Source organism: Caretta caretta, chromosome 4, assembly GCF_965140235.1.
Source record: "Caretta caretta isolate rCarCar2 chromosome 4, rCarCar1.hap1, whole genome shotgun sequence".
Taxonomy (NCBI): Eukaryota; Metazoa; Chordata; order Testudines; family Cheloniidae; genus Caretta; species Caretta caretta.
Window position 1 is genome coordinate 89,862,953 of NC_134209.1, and position 23,542 is coordinate 89,886,494.

Below are 23,542 nucleotides of genomic sequence, written 5' to 3' on the forward strand. Positions count from 1 at the left end.
AAGAAGGCAATTGCAGCAGAACTTCACTAATTTGCACTAGTAAATAAGATGCCCACTGCAACATACTGAGTTTTGCCAGCTAGAGAAAGAGCTTGAAAAAATTAATGGAAACTTTGTCACAAAATACGACTTACGTTAAACAATGGTGGATGTAAATTTTATTGGGGATTTTTTTCTCGTGCGTTAGTAAATACACTGTAGTATGTCTGGTAGAAATAAAGAAGTCAATATTCAGACTTTCACTATAGCACTCTGTCAAAGGTCTGATCCTGCTCAGAGTCCCATTAAAGTGAATGGCAATGGGAGCTAGATTGATTTGAGCCCTAAATCATTGAGTAGAGAAGACACTTCCCATTTCTGTGTGCAAATTATGTCAATTGTATATTAGCAAAGGGTAGATTAAGCAAGGTTTGATTTACACCCTTTTCAATCCTTTAAATTGTGGTTTGTTTCAGTTATCCACAGAAGCAGGTTAGGGGTGATCTCAGCCTTATGAAACTACTGAAAAAATTTCCTCTTGACTTTTTGAATAGGAAGATTTGACTTGATGTTTTAAAATGTTAAAACTTTGTCGTCTTTATACAGTTCACCCTTCAATGGAGGGAGCAGGCAAAGACTATCTGTGCTGCACTCAGGAAGTCTAGTTTTGCGAAGGAGACTAGGTTTGAGGATAGGATGTAGGGAGACTTGTGGGAAGGGGCTGGCAGGAAAAATAAGGCAATTTGGAAGGAAGTATAGCAGAGCGGGGTTACCTCAGAAGAGAGCCAGCATGCTGGGTGTGTTTAGTAATATTTACAGTCTCAAGAATAATTCCTGAATCATGTGAGAATTAGAAGTGCATAGAGCCTTATAGATGTAGAGATGTGTTTGAATGGAACTAAATTTCCAAGGAAGAAATTAACCAGCTGTGTTAGTAATCTCTCTGATTAAGTTACCAGAGATGTGTTGCCCTCTAACATCCATTGATGAAGTAATAAATAGAAAAAAGAAGAATCATAAAATCACATTTATAACAAATTAAAGAGTGTAAACCAAGGGTTTGATAAGTAGGCTAACTAGTAACAACTGGATCCTGGTTCTTATGCTACGATTTAGCAGTTGATTTATTAGTCTGTGTCTGAATTTGCATGTTTATCACTAAAGATAATGTTGTGCTTATAGGTGTGTGCACATATAAGACAGATTCTTAATTTACATGAGTATAATAAAAAAGTAAGTTACATTTTTTTCTGCTATCAAGAAGAGATGTGATGATGATATTTTCCAGGACTCCGTTTACTGTGTGGCTGGCTGGTGACCCATTCTGGACTAACATTTCCCTCTGTCCCTCCACAAACTGTCCTCTAACTAGAATGGCAGAATGCTGTGTCTCTTCCGAGGCCGTCAGCAGTTCTGGTATTCTGTCTTCTGACCAGTAGGTGGTACTTGAAGATAGGGTGCTCATGCTTGACTGAACATTATAATGAATCTCAACCTGTAACCTTTATAACTTAACTAAATCCCATACCTCCAAAGTAAATATGCTCTTTTCACACTAAGCTAGATTTGTTGCATCTCTTGCTGACTCAGAGGGTACTCTAAATTTTGTAAAAAGATTCAAAGGTGAACCTTTCCTGAATTTTTAAACTCTTTTAATTAATGGTCAAACCTCCGAATGTTACTTCCCAGAGGACAAAAGAATCACCCCTGCAGTGATTGTGGGAGCAGCCAGTTCAGAAAACCCATCTTTTCTTCAACAAATGGCAGTGTGGCTGTATTGCAGTCTTCTTTTATAATCTTCAGTGAATACGGTAGGTTTCTGTCTGGTTTGCACGGAAATAGCATTCCATTTTTCCTAGTTATGGAACTATCAAAAGGGCCCCCTGCTGTTTCTCCTTGATTTCCATTTATGGTAGCGAGTTCCTTTATTTCTTTGGCCATAGGAAAGGTCCCCTGATTGATTGTAGACTGTCTGGTCTTTGAGGGAGTTATCTAGTGAATTGTTTTTCTGTGTCCTTGTCCTTTCATTACTGCTTCCAAAATGGTGGTAAGGTCTTGTGTTTGGCATCTACAACCATGTCCAGATCACGTTGGGAGAAGAAGGTGGCGTGGGGGGCAGAAGAAGTGAAGCTGCTACATTTTGAGGTAATGCCCCACTCAATTAGAAAACTTTCTCACGTGAAGGAACTGTCCTTAGTCTAGAAAAATGGCTCTTTAATAATTTTTTTTCACATTTCTGCTCTGTTGTGGAAAAAGACTAAGAAAATTCTCTGAAGTTTTTCAGAAGTTCTCCTGATAATTCAGTTGCATTCCTTTAAATCACACTAAATATTTTTGTTCTTTGTGGGGTTTGTTGTTGTTGTTGTTGTTTTGGTTTTTTTTTACAAAGGGTCAGATCCTTATCTGATGTAAACTGGTATAGTACCATTTACTTCACTAGAACTATATCAATTTATTAGCAGCTGAAGATCAGGTCTAAAATATTTTTCTTAATGCTATTTTAAGTCTCTTCTAAATCTCTTTATTTTATTTATACATTTGTAGAAATTACAGATTGTGTAATTAACTTCTGAAAATAAGTTGTTGTTTTTTAAAGTACAACCTATCAGACTGTCTCAAAAACACATATATAGTTAAGAACATAAGAATGGACATATTGGGTCAGACCAAAGGTCCATCCAGCCCAGTATTCAGTCTGACAGTGGCCAGTTCCATGTGCCCCAGAGGGAGTGAACCTAACAGGTAATGATCAAGTGATCTCTCTCCTGCCATCCATCTCCACCCTCTGACAAACAGAGCCTAGGAACACCATTCCTTACCCATTCTGGCTAATAGCCATTAATGGACTTAGCCTCCATGAATTTATCCAGTTCTCTTTTAATCCCTGTTATAGTCCTAGCCTTCACAACCTCCTCCGGCAAGGAGTTGCACAGGTTGACTGTGCGCTGAGTGAAGAAGAACTTCCTTTGATTTGTTTTAAACCCGCTGCCCATTAATTTCATTTGGTGGCCCCTAGTTCTTATATTATGGGAACAAGTAAATAACTTTTCCTTATTCACTTTCTCCACACCACTCATGATTTTTTATACCTCTATCCTATCCCCCCTTAGTCTCCTCTTTTCCAGTCTGAAAAGTCCTAGCCTCTTTAATCTCTCCTCATATGGGACCCGTTCCAAACCCCTAATCATTTTAGTTGCCCTTTTCTGAACCTTTTCTAATGCCAGTATATCTTTTTTGAGATGAGGGGACCACATTTCTAGGCAGTATTCAAGATGTGGGCGTACCATGGATTTCTATAAGGGCAGTAAGATATTCCCCATCTTATTCTCTATCCCTTTTTTAATGATTCCTAACATCCTGTTTGCTTTTTTGATTGCCGCAGCACACTGCGTGGACATCTTCAGAGAATTATCCACGATGACTCCCAAGATCTTTCTCCTGACTAGTTGTAGCTAAATTAGCCCCCATCATATTGTGTGTGTATAGCTGGGGTTATTTTTTCCAATGAGCATTACTTTACATTTATCCACATTACATTCCATTTGCCATTTTGTTGCCCAATCACTTAGTTTTGTGAGATCTTTCTGAACTTCTTCACAGTCTGCTTTGGTCTTAACTATCTTGAGCAGTTTAGTATTGTCTGCAAACTTTGCCACCTCACTGTTTACCCCTTTCTCCAGACAATTTATGAATAAATTGGATAGGATTGGTGCTAGGACTGACTCTTGGGGAACACCACTAGTTACCTTCTCCATTCTGAAAATTTACCATTTATTCCTACCCTTTGTTCCCTTTCTTTTAATCCGTTCTCAGTCCACAAGAGGATCTTCCCTCTTATCCCATGACAACTTAATGTACGTAAGATTGAGGGACCTTTGTTGAGGGACCTTGTCAAAGTCTTTCTGGAAATCTAAGTACACTATGTCCACTGGATCCTCCGTGTCCACGTGTTTGTTGACCCCCTCAAAGAACTCTGATAGAATAATAAGACATGATCTCCCTTTACAGAAACCAGGCTGACTTTTGCGCAACAATTTATGTTCTTCTATGTGTCTGACAATTTTATTCTTTACTATTGTTTCAACTAATTTGCCTGGTACCAATGTTAGACTTACTAGTCTGTAATTGCCAGGATCACCTCTAGAGCCCTTTTTTAAATATTGGTATTACATTAGCTATCTTCCAGTCATTGGGTACAGCAGTTGATTTAAAGGACAGGTTACAAACCATAGTTAATAGTTCTGCAATTTCACATTTGAGTTCTTTTAGAACTCTTAGGTGAATGCCATCTGGTCCCAGTGACTTGTTACTGTTAAGTTTCTCAATTAATTCCAAGACCTCCTTCAATCTGTGACAATTCCTCAGATTCGTCACCTACAAAAGTTGGCTCAGGTTTGGGAATCTCCCTAACATCCTCAGATGTGAAGACTGAAGCAAAGAATTCATTTAGTTTCTCTGCGATGACTTTATCGTCTTTAAGTGCTCCTTTTGTATCTCGATTTCCTAACACTTTGGCAATGAGCTTTAACAATACATGATGTATTAATAATCACAAAATAAATATTTTTAAAATAGTGCAAATCATTCAGATAGGATGCTAATGCTTTCCCCTTTACTACTTTTGCAAATTGGCCATCATTTTATGTAACTAGGGCTACAGAAAATCCTTGGCCTAATCATAGTCCGAAACCAAAACCTTCTTGTCTTTAAACTATTATACATTTAGCAGGAAATACAGCATGCAGAAAATACAGCATGTTCTTAAAACAAGAAATACCTTTCTTTTGACTATGCTTACTTTATTTGCATCAGACTTGGGATGAAATCCTAGCTCCACTGAGGTCATGGGTTAAACTTCTGTTGACTTCATTTATCACTGAAAAGAATATTCCCTTTAGATTTCCAGACTTGACTCGAGATTTGTTTACCATCATTGCTGAAACAATGGCTGAGCATATGGTACCAGTAGCAAGGAATATTTAAAGATTACTTAATAGGAAATGAAAAAGTTTAGAAATAGTGACTAGGAGGATTAAATCCAGTAAATGAATTAAATAAACATGAAGCATTATCAGTTAGTCGATTTCCCTTTGATGTAAATAATACCTAAAATATAAATATTGCATGACTTCAAAAAATTTCCCAAAGTCTCAGGTTTTTTAGTTTATATTCTATTGCAGTCTTGTACTCCTGATAGTGATTTTATGCTGTCAACTTCTATTTGTGACTCAGCCATCTTATCATTGAAACCTTTGAGATTTAGCGACAGAATTGACATAGCATTCTAAATTAGATGTAATTTCACTTAACACTAACATTAAATCAGAATAATCAAATGTTATTTCCAGTGACTGAACTACATTAAATATAATAGAGAAATCTTAGAAGTACCAGTAGATTGATTTAGAGGAAATTTCATTTTCAACTGATTGTACAGCCTTGCTAACAGAAATATAGGTATATGAGTAAGGGACACTGATAAGAGCAAAAGGCTTCTTATCGCATATTCTCTAGTCTTCATTGTTTCTGGTAACTCAGAAGTTACAAATTTTTGCACCTCCTTCCTGACCTAGTTGCTGCTTCCACAAGGGAAGGTGAAAAGACACCTTTAAAAAGTCACAAAAATATTAATAGAAGATTAACATTGCCTGGGGGAGAAAAACAGGAGAAACTGTAGTTCAATAACTGTAGAAAGAACTGAAAAATTACAAAATGGCTGAAATGGGGGAAAGAGTCTGAAATCATAGATTATAACAAGCAGCAGAAAAAGTAAAAGAGTTTAACTTGGGAGCCTTGAGAGACTATCAACAGCAATATCAAGACACTAAATGGGACCATCCCTACCCAGCATCTGCTTAAGGTTAGGCTTCTCCTTAAGTGCTTTGCTGAGCAAGGATGTGCTTAAACACTCTGCTGAATTGGGGCCTTAACCCCTCCCTATGGTATTGGTGCCACTAAAGAGGCTTAGTCCTGGGACCCTCCGAGTGTAATAATCTGTTTTTCATGCAGGTATAGTATCTTTGAATGTGTATGCTGTATTTGCATATGAACGTTGGTTTGTTCCTGCTGGTACTGAGTGAGGAGTCTAAAGGGAAAGTTTCTGAAATAAGCCTAAAACTTCTTTTTTTAAAATGGCTAATACTTGTGATTCAGATCAAGTGCTTGAGAAATATTGTGTGTAACTTGACTGAGCAACGGCTAATGGGGAACATAATAATCCACAACTATGGAAGAGAATTAGTTAACTCCAGCAAGAGATAACAATGTATCTAGCATTATGTCTGAAGAGATCAATAAATGGTATGCTAAGGTAAAATTCTGAACAGGAGTCTAACTGTCAGAAGAGCTTTTCTGACAGATCTGCCGGACTGTTGAATTGTCAGCCAAAAGAAACCAACACATTTCACCACTTGGATCTTTAGAGCTAGACTGGACAAATGTACAGGAGGGAACAGTCCTACGTTGGGATTAAGATGAGCTGGATGGTGCGGTGGGGTCTCCTCTCTAACTTCTGTGACTCTATGAAGCAAAGACTGGAATGTTTGGGATGCAGTACTGTGTGTCCTGGACTCCTAGATACTATCCAACATCTCTGAATTCTAAACCTACTTGTTAACTTGGATCCTGTTTGGGGTATCAGATATTTTTCTATATCCATATATGAAGCATCTGATGTACAAAGGGACTCTCTCTTGACTCCTGTTTCAAACTGCAGTAGTCAAAGTGCACAACGGAACTTACTGTACCCAGTAGCAGTGTTCACGCAGCAGGTTGCTGCACAAAGCTGGTGAGCTGTTAGATTTACTCCCTGGCCTGCTGCTTGCTAAGTCTCCATGCAGACAAACACTAGTGATTTTGCTTCCATTTTTCTTTTTTTTCCACAGTATTCCCCAGAGTTCTTAAATTTTCAGAATTTACACTAATATTTGCTTTCCTGTTTCCTGGGGTTTGTTTGGTTTTTTTGGTGGAACTGTATTAGATAAGTAGCCAATATACAGCTTGCTAAAATGCAATAGATACAGCTTTTACACTTTTTAAGTTATGGATGTTTTCCAAACTCCTATCCCCATTCTTTTTCTTTCTCTTTGCATGCATGACATTTCTCTCTGTATAGTGTGTATACAGATCTTATTTATTACTTGTATGATGACTCAAGTTTGTGTGGTGCCTTAAATTTCACAGTCCCTTTTCTAAATTGCTTAGAATCTTAGCCTGTACAATGTAGTTGAAAGCTAGGGTGAGACCAAGTAGAGTCAGAACTGATTAGCAATGACAAGCAAGGGGAAGGAAATGGTTATAAGGAGGAGTGGGAGGCCTTAGCTTTGTTTCCTAGCTGTAAAATATTCTTCCATATTTACTTTGTGTCTTGTATATTTTATAATGTCTTTATATACTTGAATATAGTTTTTTTTTTCCAGGTTGAAATTGGAAGAGAGAAGAAAAGAGTTGGTTCAGAAACTTGAAGAAACTACAAAGTTAACTACTTATTTGTATTCGCAGCTTAAAAGGTAAGGCTGCATTTTACATTATGTTTTAACAAGAAAAAAATAAAGACCGGTTTTCAGCTGTGGTGCAGTAGAACTGAATATGTCTGAACTTCATTCTTAGATATTCTGCTAGCTGGAGACTGAAACAAGTTTGTTTGATAATTGTGGCAAGACACATAGGTGCAGTTGCTTCTAGCATTCTCTGTGCAAATCTGCTGTATCTATATAACTTTAGTAAGTGTACAAGAATGGATTTTTGCACGTTTTATAATTAAGCAGAGAGCAAAGCATCTTCTTGCTTAGATTAAAAAATGGTTGGCAACCATCTTTTAGTACATGAGATGTCTCCAAAAAACCCTTGTTCCTAATGAAAATCCTTGGGGATTTTTTTGAGTATGACTATATCTATAAGTTTGACTGCACGACCGTCAGCTTTTATTACCGACTGAGCCTCATTGCATGGACATCTTCATAAACATTAATGTAAACCGTTTGTTCTGGTTTTCTTTTTTTCAGTTAACTTATTTTTTCCAGAAATAAAATATTTGTTGCAATGATAATCACAGTGACATTTTCCCCTGTAATTCATTATTTTAAAGTCTGACTTTATGAAATTACATTATTGTTGTTAATTTTATAGTCATGACAGAGGGCTGCCTACTGTACAGAGGATTTAAAGACCCATTCACTGCCCTGACAGGATTATAATTTAAATACCTCATGTCACTGTTATAGGGATAGCATCCCCTTTGTGGTCCAGGAGTGCACCCCTTCAGACCTCATCTTTTACTATTGTGTGCTGGTGGTCAGGTCTATAGTAGATTAATAACATAAATGGTTGTTTGTCCTGTCTTTGCAGTCTCTCCGCCAGTACATTATCTGTCTCTTCAGGGAGCAGCCTGGGATCCCTGGCATCCAGTCGGGGGTCTCTGAACACATCCAGCAGGGGGTCACTAAACTCCCTCAGCTCCACGGATCTCTATTATAACCAAGGCGATCAAATAACAGACTTGGACTATCAGTATAAACTTGACTTCATATTGCAAGAAAAGAGTGGTTACATTCCTTCTGGGCCTATCACTACTATTCATGAAAATGAGGTGGTCAATTCCCATGGGAGATTGGGATACAGTGACTCTTCTGGATCTCTGGCAGTAGGCCACCCTCCAAAATTGACTGAGCCGCCCAAATCTGTGACATCACTGTCTTCAAGATCCTCCCTTTCTTCCTTGTCCCCTCCAGGGTCTCCTTTGGTTTTGGAAGGTGCATTTTCAGTGTCTGCCCAAGATTCCCCCCTGCACCACCTCATCACAGACTTTGAAGACTGTGAATTGCCTGGTGATTTTGCAGGTATCAGTCTCTGTGAGAATCAAATGTCATTGGACTCTGAAGCCAGAGCAAGCTCACAAGCTCTTACAGATGATAAAGATCGCAATGAAAGTGTTCGGCAGCCTTTGTCACCTTTACGTGAAGGAAATGCAGGTAAAGAAATAATTGTAATCTGAAACCTCTATGGAATGGATAAAAATTATTAACTAGGGTCCTGACTTTTAAGTATAGGTCTGCCTCTAATATGATCAATAACCGATTTGGACAGGCTACACCTGCGCTTGTGGGCAATCAGTAGATATTAGGAACAACATGTACATTTTTAAATTTAGGGTTCTGTCCTACAAAGTGTGGTGTCTGCAACTTAGATTGAAATCAATCCAATGAACTTTACAGGATGAGTGAGGTCTTTAGTAAGTAGTCAACTATCTTCTTTATTACCTTAGAATATAATTTGTTGTTGGTTTTCCAAAATAGTATCTCAGCATTGGTCGAACTCTTCTCCCATTGAAGTCAGCGGTACAACTCCCATTCAGTTAATTTAAACTGAAGACATTCAAATATTCTTTTTTGGTTAGTTAAATAACTGAGCTGTGCATATGTACTCTAAAAATGTCCAGGCTGAGCTATCCAGATACTTGATGTATTCATGCACTCTATGAGGATTTTTTACAAGCACCAAGATATATAATCTTCTTTGGTTCTTAGGCCCAGAAAGATGTGTTTTCTTTGAAAATTTGCCCAAGAAGGATGAAAACAACAGAAAACAGAGAGAGGCAATTAACATGCAGTTGCACTACTGAGCTAATTAATAGTTGAGATTCAGTAACCACTGTATTGGCTGTTTAGGGAATCCTGTACTAATATGCTTCTTTTCAGTTCTGTATGAAGAACTCTGCTTGTTTAAGTTTTACGGTGGAGAGAGATGTTCAGACCCTGATTTGGGGGAAGAGGAAAGGGGGAGTTGCTTTTGTGTACAGTATTGCACTGCCATCTTCTGGCCAAGATGTTAAGTTGCTGTCCAGCCTAGGTTTCTTTCTTATTGCTCTTGTTACTACGTACTCTGTGACTTACGAGAAGAGCTCATACACATCTAATTTTTCAAAAAACAGATTCTGAAATCTGGTTAGCATGGTCACTCTGACCTCATCAGACTGTAGAACTCTGTACGGCACAGTGGTGATGATAGCCAAATTTGGTGGAACAATAATCCTTGTCAAAGGCTGACTTTTTCAAAGTTGAAAGTCTATGTGATGCATGATCCTCTACCATTTAGTTTCCAACATTTTTTTTAAAAAAGTCATTCTCGGGCAGTTGTGAGGAATAACAAGGAATCTGGGCACTACCTAAAGGGCACAAGAAGGTTGCATGAGCATCCTGTGGAACTGTAAGTGACTTCAGAATGAATACCTCAGTTCTCAATAACTAGCAGGTCAAAAGGCAGGAATCCTGAGTAGCAATAGAGCAGTGGCCAAATCTCTCATGCCCTGCCATAGCTATCCCTCCTTCTTCTTTGCAGTAATCCCACTAAGGGGAAGGAGGTGGGAGGAATCTATCCGACAGTAGTGGCAAAGTGAGTCTTTCTCTGATGCTTTTAGTTTGTAAGGCCCAAGGAAGGCGTTACTGTCTCCATTCTAGAATCAGCAAAAAATGTGCAGAGGAGATACCACTAAGGATGCCAACAAATGGAGGATTACATCAATATAGATGCAAAAAAACCCCAACAATTGTTGAATGTTGGAAGGATATTTTCCTCATTCAAGCTATGCAAAGAAGAAGCATCCATATAGATTTGCTGCATGCAATGTAAGAGAGACTTTCATTTGATTACAGTCTTCTGTCATAATATATATTTGTAATTCCCCTGTCAGTGAGATACCTAATGCCTCCTAAGTGACAGTCGTAACATTATTAAAATCCCAGTTGCCAAGATGTGACCAGTCATTACCAAATCTAAGGTGCTGGCTTTGTTGCAATTGTTGAGATGTATGTTGTGTTATGCCATCCCTGCACGTTTATTATAAGAACATAAAAATGGCCATACTGTGTCAGACCAAATGTCCATCCAGCCCAGTATTCTGTCTGACAGTGGCCAGTTCCATGTGCCTCAGAGGGAGTGAACCTAACAGGTAATGATCAAATGATCTCTCTCCTGCCATCCATCTCCACCCTCTTGCAAACAGAGCCTAGGAACACCATTCCGTACCCATCCTGGCTAATAGCCATTAATGGACTTAGCCTCCATGAATTTATCCAGTTCTCTTTTAATCCCTGTTATAGTCCTAGCCTTCACAACCTCCTCCGGCAAGGAGTTGCACAGGTTGACTGTGCGCTGAATGAAGAAGAACTTCCTTTGATTTGTTTTAAACCCGCTGCCCATTAATTTCATTTGGTGGCCCCTAGTTCTTATGGGAACAAGTAAATAACTTTTCCTTATTCACTTTCTCCACACCACTCATGATTTTATATACCTCTATCCTATCCCCCCTTAGTCTCCTCTTTTCCAGTCTGAAAAGTCCTAGCCTCTTTAATTTCTCCTCATATGGGACCCGTTCCAAACCCCTAATCATTTTAGTTGGCCCTTTCTGTACCTTTTCTTATGCCAGTATATCTTTTTTGAGATGAGGGGACCACATTTCTAGGCAGTATTCAAGATGTGGGCGTACCATGGATTTCTATAAGGGCAATAAGATATTCTCCATCTTATTCTCTATCCCTTTTTTAATGATTCCTAACATCCCGTTTGCTTTTTTGACTGCCGCAGCACACTGCGTGGACATCTTCAGAGAACTATCCACGATGACTCCAAGATATTTCTCCTGACTAGTTGTAGCTAAATTAGCCCCCATCATTATTGTGTGTGTATAGTTGGGGTTATTTTTTCCAATGAGCATTACTTTACATTTATCCACCTTACATTCCATTTGCCATTTTGTTGCCCAATCACTTAGTTTTGTGAGATCTTTTTGAAGTTCTTCACAGTCTGCTTTGGTCTTAACTATCTTGAGTAGTTTAGTATCATCTGCAAACTTTGCCACCTCACTTCTGGCTTTTCTTATGGCACTCCTGGTTGGAGGAGTAATGGATTTATCTTTTCTCATACTATGTCCATTTTTCCATTGAGGAACTGAGGCACAGAGATTAAAGAGCCTAATTCTCAAAGTGCTGAGCCCCTGCTGCCCTATTTGAAGGCTGTGAGAGAACTGAGTTCTCAGCACTTCTAAAAATTGTGACTTGCCTTAGTTCATACAACGACTGTGTGGCAGAGCTAGGAACACAACCTAGATTCTCTTGAGTCCTAGGCCTTAATCACAAGATCATCTGTTATCTTTTTGAATCACCTGTAACAATTATTCCTCAGTATCTGTGGGTACATCCACACTTGGAGCTGGAGGTGTAATTTCCAGCTTGGGGTCATAGCTGTGGTGATGCACATGGGCAGTGGGGTAGATTAGCCGGCCTGAATGAAGTCCCACCCCAGACTCTAGTTGGACAGGTAGCCCCTTATGCCACCTAGGTCACCACAGCTACCCAGCTATTTTTAGCATGCTAGCTCAATCAAAGCTAATGCATGTGCATTTATTCTAATTGGAAATTACAGCTCCAGGTCAAAGTGTGGGCGGGCCCTGTGTGTCTTGTGTTACTTGGCTTTAGTTGTCCACAACACACTTTCCTTGGGAGAGGGTCCTCCCGTCCTTGCCTTTTAGACCAGAACAAGAGCAGTACCTTTAGATTTAGAGACTTGTGTGTCTTGCAGGCCCCATTGTGTGAGGGCACCTGCAGTCTGAGTCTCCTCTGAGCTGGAAGACAGCGTGCAATCTTTGAATGGGCAGCATTTTTCTCCTTAAAAACCAGTTTTATTAATGAAAAATATAGAAAAATAAATTATAGAAAAACAAACAAATTCCTCAGCATACCTAAGGTTTACATTGCCAAAAGTCTACCTAGGGAGGCTATGGTCAGTTGCATTCATATGCTTCCAAGAGATCAAATCCTTGTGTTGGACCGTCTTGTCTGGCACAACAGAATGTCTCGCCAGAAAGTGTATTTTATTTATTTATTTTATGTTAGGCTGCTTCTCTTTCCTTTAAATAAAAAAATCCTCCGCCTTTCCAGTGATGTCCAGGTAGGAAGAAATAAACACACACTCAATGTCCTTTGTGTACTGGGGATGTAATTTCCAGGACACACATCCTGCTTTCTGTCCAAGCAATTATAGTAGTCTGTGTGTGTGGATTTGCTCTAGTGATCAAAGGTGAAAAGTTGTTGTGTCGGAATTGCCATATTTCAGGGCTCTCACTACCCATTCAGTGTTGCAGGAGAAGATATTACCCTAATTGTTTGGCATTACCTGTTAACTCTTTCTCTTTTCCATGAATCCTCAAATACAGTTTCAGAAGTTAGTTACATAAATCCCATTTCATTACATATGTTGGGTCTATAAATGCTATTTTCATACTATTCTTCATCTCCCAGCTGCAGAGTTATTGTGAACCAAAATAATGATGTAAATTTTTCAATAATTTGTTTCAGAGGAACAGCCGTGTTAGTCTGTATTCGCAAAAAGAAAAGGAGTACTTGTGGCACCTTAGAGACTAACCAATTTATTTGAGCATGAGCTTTCGTGAGCTACAGCTCACTTCACTGATGAAGTGAGCTGTAGCTCACGAAAGCTCATGCTCAAATAAATTGGTTAGTCTCTAAGGTGCCACAAGTACTCCTTTTCTTTTTTCAATAATTTGTGTTTTTCTAAAAGAACGTGTAGCCAACATGGTGATCCAGTTGATTCTTAATTAAGCATTTCAGGTCTACATTGTCATTTAATTGCCTGACATAGGTATTTGAGCATCTAAGTACTAATTTGATTGTGTAGGTGCATAATGTGGGGGTGCCCAATTTATATGCCCAACTGTGAAAATTGGGGCCACAGACTCAGTCATTTGTGGCTAGAATTTACCAGCAAGGAGCACCTGGAAAAAACAGCCCCCAAAAAGGTAAATTTTAAAGGAAAGCTAGAATTAAAATATCTGAATATTAAATGAATATATTGCAGCATCTTTTTTAGTGGTTTTATCATGCTAAGTGTTTCAATACTTTCCAGTTCATAGCATGGGGAGCCATCAGGGATTGCATGAGGCACTTGGGACTTCCTTTTGTCTCCTTCAGTTATGCACAGAAAGAGATATCAGAAGTTGACTAAGGACTTGTCTACCCAGAGAAATAGCTATTGCAGAATTAGTGGACTAAGCTAAGGGTGCCCACATAGGGAGCTAGTACAGTACTTGCTTTATGGCGCTTTAAACTCGCACCCTGGCTTTTTTTTGCGACAGTTTTCCTGTGTAGACACGCTCTAAAGCACAAGTGTTCTGAATCTGTGAAGTGCAAAATTAGAGCTTTACTTTACCTTTACTTCTTGCTGTTCTTTTGTCTTTTCAGTGTAATGGAATTTAGTGTTTTGTCTGCTTTAGAAGCCTCACAGAATCTGATATAAGATGCTGGGGGAATGATTCAATTCAGTTCTTCAGTGGCCAGTTGAGTCACAACCAGTTTTCAAAAAATACAACTTAGTTTCAACAACTAACTTTATTCTATTTTCGATACTCTAGCTGTTCACAATGTCCAAGTGGGCAGGACGAATAAAGAGACAGATGTGAAAGGGAGGCATACAGTGGCCAATGAGAAATCCAGGTCCCTGGTTTTGCTGATTTGAAGGAATATAGCTTTAAATGTTTTGAAGGGATGATACAGAGAAGAGAGGTATAGGTCAGCAAAAAAAGCCCTAAATTGTAGCTCTCGTTCTTGACAGTGCCACTGTATCTTTAATTCTAAAAGCACTTATATTTTTTAAAAAGCTATAAATAGAGTTAATCCTTATGCTGAGATTTCCTATTATTAATATATGTAGTGCCGTGTGTGTATAAATATAAAACACAAAAAAATTAAAAAGCCTACATTAAAAGTACATTAAGGTTGCAAAGTCAAGAACTCAAAAGTTAGGAAATGCAAAAAACAATTTAACCCCACCCCTTTGTAAGCCTGCATTATGATAGTCTAGTCTTTCATTACATGATACGTACAATTTTTTCCACAGGACCCCTGCCTCATTCAGTGCACAGGATGAATGGTGCTCAGGGAGTGCATCGGGTTGTGTAATGAATGAGGCTGTTTTCTGTAGGACACTTGCAGCTGGCAGGAGCAATTGTAGGAAGCATTCTGCTTAGCCCTGGGATGGAGCATGTTAAGTAGCTATGTGGATGGTGCATGCATAGTCTGATCAACTGCTAGGCATCTAGGGCATAGAGCTTGCTCAGTGCAGGTGGAATAGTCTGAGGCCAGGTCTAAAGTAAAACTTACATTGGTATAACCCTGTTGCTCAGGGGTGTGAAAAATACACACACACACACGTGCATGCCCCCCCCCCCCAAGCAATGCACTTCTACTGACCTAACCATGGGTTTGAACAGCATTGTGTCGACAGGAGAAGGCCTCCCATCGACGTAGCTACTGTTTCTCATGGAGTTGGATTAATTATGTCAATGGGAAAACTCCCATCGGTGCTGCAGCATTTTAAGGATAGACCTGACTTGACAATTTAGCTGCCAAATTTTAAAAAGCTTTTATGGGTCATGTGCAAACTGCAGGTTTTTTTTTTAATCGGCTTATAATTTGGTCTAATTTATGTGGATTTTCACAAAGCAGCAAAAGGCACATGCCTGACACCAGGGCACTCACCCTACACCACACCAAATTCAAGTTCATGCACCAAAGCGTCAGAGTGTTAGAGCGCCTCAGTGAAATGGTTATAAGAGTTCTTTGAATGTGGGCAAAACCTGGTTTTCCCTAATCTCGCTCTTGGAAATGGCTGTCCTGTTTTAGCTGAAACTTTCAAAAAATAATTCAGTCTCCGGCAGACCTCTTGCATGGAAAATGTCAGCCGGGATGGTTAAAGTTTGGCAAAGTATTATAAGCAGCTAAAAACAAGGTTCGGTAATGGGAAGCAGATAAATTTAACTACAGGTGGTGCTTCCAGTGCCACCTATTACAGTACAAAACTCCCCGGCAGATAAAGTGCCTCTGTACTTGACTCTTGTAGGCACTTCTGTGTGTAGGGGAAGTACATATAGATTTACTGTTCTGTACAGATCCCTGCCGGCAGCAACCATGAAGTTCTTCCACAGTCAGTCTCTGTCATTGTCAAAGTCAATTGCAGGCTTCTGTAGTTATTCCTGGGGGTAATCAATAAATCGTGTCATCACCTTCATCCCTCGCATGAGTCGAGGGGGGAGCACTTTATCATCAAGGAAAAAGCATCCGTACTGCTACAAATAAAAGCAGAAATGTAGCAATCAGTCCTCTAATCAGAAGCCTTAAAATTTTAACATCTTAACAAGATGTAAAGTCATGACTCAGGAGGTGTGCATAACACATACCAATATCCTCACTCCTTTGCAAATTAAAAAACAAACTCACTCCATAGGCCTGCAACTTACTGCATGGTAAAATGATGCTTTCAATGAATGCTGTGTGTTCGTTGCAGGACACTAGCATATGAATATTACTTGGAGGTTAAAATTAAGTAGTAGCTGGTGCTAAAGGTTCTCTAGCGTAAAAAGTTTTTGATGATAGTGTTAGGCATTCCTTTGCTAAACCAAACGGGAGTTTGCATTCTTAGGAGGGAAATCCTGAAGCTTCTATATCACTTCTATATTTTTAATAAAGCGTAGTTGTCAGGACTGGTTTTGTGTGCTGCTGAAATGTTATTACAGTGAGAATTTAAAATTGGAAATGTAGGTTCAAAGCTCAAGATAAAGATGAATAAGGGTGAGAGAAGCTTGTGATTGGAAAGGGAATAATAGTCATACATTTTCAAGCTCATCAGTTGAGATATGTAAACCCCTAACTAGAATATGCGACAATAGTAATACATCCTCTATCTGTTCAGTGGCGTGGAACAGAATTACTCCATGAAATTGAGCTACAGGTCATCACTTTCAACTTGGCAGTGTTCTAAGCTGTGCAGGTACCTTGCTGATAATTGTCTAGAACTAATGTTTATTCTTCCTCCCTTGCTTAGGTGTCAACTTACCAAGAAGAGCGGTAAGTCAGCTGCTTGAGGAGAAAGCAACTTGTGTATCTGCTGCAGTGTCTGATGAGTCTGTGGCTGGAGACAGTGGTGTATATGAAGCTTCTGTAAAACAGTAGGTTTAAGAAACTGTGTGACTTTTTGACTGAAATTAGTGCACTTTGGTCCCAGGAGATTATATCTGTCCTGCCCATCCACCCATTTGCAGCTTAATTTATAAAGAAAAGTATATTAACAAAATATTTACTTTTTTATAAACTAGGAAACATGCACATTATAGTGGACTACCAGTGCTACTATAGTTAAGGTTTAGATTTAAATTGTTTTAGGCACCTTAATTTGGCCATGTTGCTCTAATATAATGTTTTCTATTCCGATTTCTCTTGCTAAAAGTATGTCCTAGGCAGAAATGTAATATGTAAACTATAGGTTTCTTAGAACAATAAACAAACTTTAGCACAGATAATAGAATTTTAAGAATATTACAAACAAAAACAAACTAAAGGGAGTCTCTAGGATCTTCTGTGTTCACCTCAACTTTTGCGTGTACCTGATATTAAGAGATCTGGGAAGAGAGGTTTGAGAACTTCAGGATGCGTGTGTTAATGAGATGCTTACCTAATATCCCTCTTTCAAATGTTCCAGCAGCAGCCACAATAACCTTCCTTGCTGGGCAAATGAAGGTACATTATGGCAGAGGTTCTCAACCTTTTTCTTTGACCCCTGGTTGAGAACCACTGCATTATGGTATCGTAGAGGGAGTGGGCCTTCATTAAGTTCTGGTAAAACTTTTAGTAGGTTCAAAATTTCTCAAATTAAAAAGACAAAACAAAACCATTCAGATGAAACCTAGCATAGAAGGTCTTGTGAGATTTCTACCATTCTGAGCTAAAAGCTTACCAGAACATCTCAGGAGCATCCACTCAGTCCTGTCCTAAAGCTGTGGATCTGTACTTCAGCCTGAACTCTAAGGTCTAACCTAAGCCTGTTCCTCATCAGATCTTATCACTACTTCCTTGGTCCCTCTCTAATGTAAGGTTTGGGTGGAATTAGACTTACACAGGTAATTCTTAGCTTGTGCATAAAGTAGTGCTGTCGATTAATCGCAGTTAACTCACATGATTAACTCACGTGATTAACTCAAAAAAATTAATTGTGATTAAAAAAATTAATTGCAATTAATCACAGTTTTAATCACACTGTTAAACAATAGAATACCAATTTACATTTATTAAATATTTTTGGATGTTCTACATTTTCAAATATATTACTTTTGATTACAAATATTTGCACTGTAAAAATGGCAAACAAAAGAAATAGTATTTTTCAATTCACCTCATACAAGTACTGTGGTGCAATCTTTGTCGTGAAAATGCAACTTACAAATGTAAATTTTTTTATTTTTTTTTTAACTTAACTGCACTCCACAACAAAACAATGTAAAACATTAAAGCCTACAGAGGGGAGATAATGTTACACCAATAAAATAAAAACCAGCAGGAGCTTATGAAAGGGGATAAGGCAAAATGCCACATTTATTGTGAATACAGAAAGAATCATAGTAAGCAGTTAGTTATAGCTATAACATTCCATTCAATTTATATTTATTTCACACATTCATTCATACACTCACGCAGGTTCTGCAAGGTTGTTATCATAGTTACCGGCCTTAGAGTTGCTCGTGCCAAGCCACTGGCCAGGTGGCCTGGACACGAGGAGGGAGCAGGGCCTTGTCAGATGCACATCTGATGCTCCTGGAAGGTGATTTGCAGAATCAGACCCCAAAGTTCTCAGTTTTTAGAGTCCATTTTTATAGGAATTTATTCCTATGCCAGTCTATGGGAATTGCTTCATCATGCTGTTACTAAGTCAGTCAGCAGATGGCACATTCCTGATGGCTCCGTACTGCCAGATGTTATCTTGTTCTTTGGTTCTCCCATCCTTGAGGCTGTTGGGTGGATTCCAGTCTGCCCTCTGGGAGTCCTCTGGTTGTTTCCAATTGACACCTTCAGCCAATCAACACTGGATTCTTAGGCTGGCACCTCCCTGATCATTCATTTATTATCCACACCAAGCATCCATCCACATACATCCTCTATCTCTATTTTAATCGCAATTGTTAACAAAGCGAGATAAATACAACAAAAGGGCAGGGAGTCTGTGTGTGCTGTTTCTGTTACAAAGTATGGCTTTGAGAACAGACTCTGTCTTAGGATGCACTAATGCAATTAGCAGAGGGAGAGAAACAGTAAAAACAAGAGACCAAAAACCAAGAGACCTCTTAATTAGTAATACCCTGGAATTTAAACTATGGGGAATCAAACTCATTTGTGATTTTAATACAGAACTTCTTTAATATGATCCAACAATAATGCTCCCCGCTTCTTATTTACAATGTCTCCTAAAAGTGAGAACAGGTGTTTGCATGGCATTGTTGTAGCCAGTGTCACAAGATATTTATGTGCCAGATATGCTAAAGATTCATATGTCCCTTCATGCTTCAACCACCATTCCAGAGGACGTGCTTCCATTCTGATGATGCTTGTTAAAAAAAATGTGTTTGAACTCCTTGGAGGAGAATTGTATGTCTCCTGCTCCATGGTTTTACCTGCACTCTGCCATATATTTTGTGTTATGGTAGTCTTGGATGACAACCCAGCATAAGTTGTTTGATTTAAGAATACTTTCACTGCAGATTTGACAAAACACAAAGACGGTTCCAATATCAGATTTCTAAAGATAGCTACAGCACTCGACCCGAGGTTTAAGAATCTGAAGTGCCTTCCAATATCTGACAGGGATGAGATGTGCAGCATGCTTTCAGAAGTCTTAAAAGAGCAACACTCTGATGCAGAAACTACAGAACCCAAACCATCAAAAAAGAGGATCAACCTTCTGCTAGTGGTATCTGATTCAGATAATGAAAATGAACATGCATCGATCCACACTCTGGCTCTCGATTGTTATCGAGCAGAACCCATCATCGACATGGATGCATGTCTTCTGGAATGGTAGTTGAAGCAGGAAGGGACCTATGAATCTTTAGCATATCATAAATATCTTGCGAATCTGGCTACAACAATGCCATGCAAACGCCTGTACTCATTTTCAGGTGACATTGTAAACAAGAAACAGGCAGCATTATCTCCTGCAAATGTAAACAAGCTTGTTTGTCTGAGTGATTGGCTGAACAAGAAGTAGGACTGAGTGGACTTGTAGGTTCTAAAGTTTTACGTTGTTTTGTTTTTGAATGCAGTTTTTTTTGTACATAATTCTACATTTGTAAGTTCAACTTTCATGATAAAGAGATTGCACTTGTATTAGGTGAATTGAAATATACTATTTCTTTTGTTTTTTTCCGTGCAAATATTTGGAAAAAAAAATATAAAGTGAGCACTGTACACTTTGTATTCTGTGTTGTAATTGAAATCAATATATTTGAAAATGTAGAAAACACCCAAAAATATTTGAATAAATGTATTCTATTTTTGTTTTCAGAGAATCATAGAATATCAGGGTTGGAAGGGACCTCAGGAGGTCATCTAGTCCAACCCCCTGCTCAAAAGCAGGACCAATCCCCAACTAAATCATCCCAGCCAGGCCTTTGTCAAGCCTCACCTTAAAAACTTCTAAGGAAGAAGATTCCACCACCTCCCTAGGCAACGCATTCCAGTGTTTCACCACCCTCCTAGTGAAAAAGTTTTTCCTAATATCCAACCTAAACCTCCCCCACTGCAACTTGAGACCATTACTCCTTGTCCTGTCCTCTTCCACCACTGAGAATAGTCTAGAACCATCCTCTTTGGAACTACCTCTCAGGTAGTTGAAAGCAGCTATCAAATCCCCTCTCATTCTGCTCTTCTGCAGACTAAACAATCCCAGCTCCCTCAGCCTCTCCTTATAAGTCATGTGTTCCAGACCCCTAATCATTTTTGTTGCCCTTCGCTGGACTCTCTCCAATTTTTCCACATCCTTCTTGTAGTGTGGGGCCCAAAACTGGACACAGTACTCCAGATGAGGCCTCACCAATGTCGAATAGAGGGGGACGATCACGTCCCTCGATCTGCTCGCTATGCCCCTACTTATACATCCCAAAATGCCATTGGCCTTTTGGCAACAAGGGCACACTGCTGGCTCATATCCAGCTTCTCGTCCACTGTCACCCCTAGGTCCTTTTCCACAGAACTGCTGCCTAACCGTTCGGTCGCTAGTCTGTAGCTGTGCATTGGGTTCTTCCGTCCTAAGTGCAGGACCCTGCACTTATCCTTATTGAACCTCATCAGATTTCTTTTGGCCCAATCCTCCAATTTGTCTAGGTCCCTCTGTATCCCATCCTTGCCCTCCAGCGTATCTACCACTCCTCCCAGTTTAGTATCATCCGCAAATTTGCTGAGAGTGCAATCCACACCATCCTCCAGATCATTTATGAAGATATTGAACAAAACCGGCCCCAGGACCGACCCCTGGGGCACTCCACTTGACACCGGCTGCCAACTAGACATGGAGCCATTGATCACTACCCGTTGAGCCCGACAATCTATCCGACAAGTCATCCAGGACTTCCCCCGTTCGCCACGAGTTTTCAATGATAATGGCCAATGGCTCTGCAATCACAGCCGCCAATTCCTTTAGCACTCTTGGATGCGACTCGTCTGGCCCCAGGGACTTGTGCACGTCCAGCTTTTCTAAATAGTCCCTAACCACCTCTTTCTCCACAGAGGGCTGGCCATCTATTCCCCATGTTGTGATGCCCAGCGCAGTAGTCTGGGAGCTGACCTTGTTAGTGAAGACAGAGGCAAAAAAAGCATTGAGTACATTAGCTTTTTCCACATCCTCTGTCACTAGGTTGCCTCCCTCATTCATTAAGGGGCCCACACTTTCCTTGGCTTTCTTCTTGTTGCCAACATACCTGAAGAAACCCTTCTTGTTACTCTTGACATCTCTCGCTAGCTGCAGCTCCAGGTGCGATTTGGCCCTCCTGATTTCATTCCTACATGCCCGAGCAATATTTTTATACTCTTCCCTGGTCATATGTCCAACCTTCCACTTCTTGTAAGCTTCTTTTTTATGTTTAAGATCCGCTAGGATTTCACCGTTAAGCCAAGCTGATCGCCTGCCATATTTACTATTCTTTCGACACATCGGGATGGTTTGTCCCTGTAACCTCAACAGGGATTCCTTGAAATACTGCCAGCTCTCCTGGACTCCTTTCCCCTTCATGTTAGTCCCCCAGGGGATCCTACCCATCTGTTCCCTGAGGGAGTTGAAGTCTGCTTTCCTGAAGTCCAGGGTCCGTATCCTGCTGCTTACCTTTCTTCCCTGTGTCAGGATCCTGAACTCAACCAACTCATGGTCACTGCCTCCCAGATTCCCACCCACTTTTGCTTCCCCCACTAATTCTTCCCGGTTTGTGAGCAGCAGGTCAAGAAAAGCTCCCCCCCTAGTTGGCTCCTCTAGCACTTGCACAAGGAAATTGTCCCCTACGCTTTCTAAAAACTTCCTGGATTGTCTATGCACCGCTGTATTGCTCTCCCAGCAGATATCAGGAAAATTAAAGTCACCCATGAGAACCAGGGCGTGCGATCTAGTAGCTTCTGTGAGCTGCCGGAAGAAAGCCTCATCTACCTCATCCCCCTGGTCCGGTGGTCTATAGCAGACTCCCACCACTACATCACTCTTGTTGCTCACACTTCTAAACTTAATCCAGAGACACTCAGGTTTTTCTGCAGTTTCGTACCGGAGCTCTGAGCAGTCATACTGCTCCCTTACATACAGTGCTACTCCCCCACCTTTTCTGCCCTGCCTGTCCTTCCTGAACAGTTTATAACCATCCATGACAGTACTCCAGTCATGTGAGTTATCCCACCAAGTCTCTGTTATTCCAATCACGTCATAATTCCTTGACATCACCAGGACCTCCAGTTCTCCCTGCTTGTTTCCAAGGCTTTGTGCATTCGTATATAAGCACTTGAGATAACCTGCTGATTGCCCCTCATTCTCAGTATGAGGCAGGAGCCCTCCCCTCACAGACATTCCTGCCTGTGCTTCCTCCCGGTATCCCGCTTTCCCACTTACCTCAGGGCTTTGGTCTCCTTCCCCCGATGAACCTAGTTTAAAGCCCTCCTCACTAGGTTAGCCAGCCTGCTCGCAAAGATGCTCTTCCCTCTCTTCGTAAGGTGGAGCCTGTCTCTGCCCAGCACTCCTCCTTCATGGAACACCATCCCATGGTCAAAGAATTGAAAGCCTTCTCTCCGACACCACCTGCGTAGCCATTCGTTGACTTCCACGATTCGACGGTCCCTACCCAGGCCTTTTCCTTCCACGGGGAGGATGGACGAGAACACCACTTGCGCCTCAAACTCCTTTATCCTTCTTCCCAGAGCCACGTAGTCCGTTTTACAGCACGATTAATCATGCAATTAATTGCGATTAATTTTTTTATCGCGATTAAGTTTTTTTTATTGCTTGACAGCCCTAGATTAAAGTCATGTGCAGTGATTTGTGCTGCTGCATGTGGCGGTCATGAAGACTGTCTGTTGGATCTCAGTCCATCTTGGTCACAAGAGGACACCTCATGCTGCTTGTCACAATTGCAGCAAGCAGAATATGAATAGGTAGGATATATGGGGATCTTTCCTGTCCCTCCAAAAAGCTAAGAATGGTG

General features: G+C 40.1%; 1 protein-coding gene across 2 annotated transcripts in view; it reads left to right on the forward strand.

The window, feature by feature from the left end:
* WWC2 (WW and C2 domain containing 2) overlaps window positions 1-23,542 on the forward strand; it is a 184,594-nt gene that overhangs the window by 123,147 nt on the left and 37,905 nt on the right. For both annotated transcript variants that reach the window (XM_048847885.2, XM_048847887.2), the window contains exons 10-12: window positions 7,398-7,487; window positions 8,326-8,948; window positions 16,870-16,993. In XM_048847885.2, coding sequence (XP_048703842.2) covers window positions 7,398-7,487; window positions 8,326-8,948; window positions 16,870-16,993 — 837 coding nt within the window. The remainder of the gene's footprint in view (window positions 1-7,397; window positions 7,488-8,325; window positions 8,949-16,869; window positions 16,994-23,542) is intronic.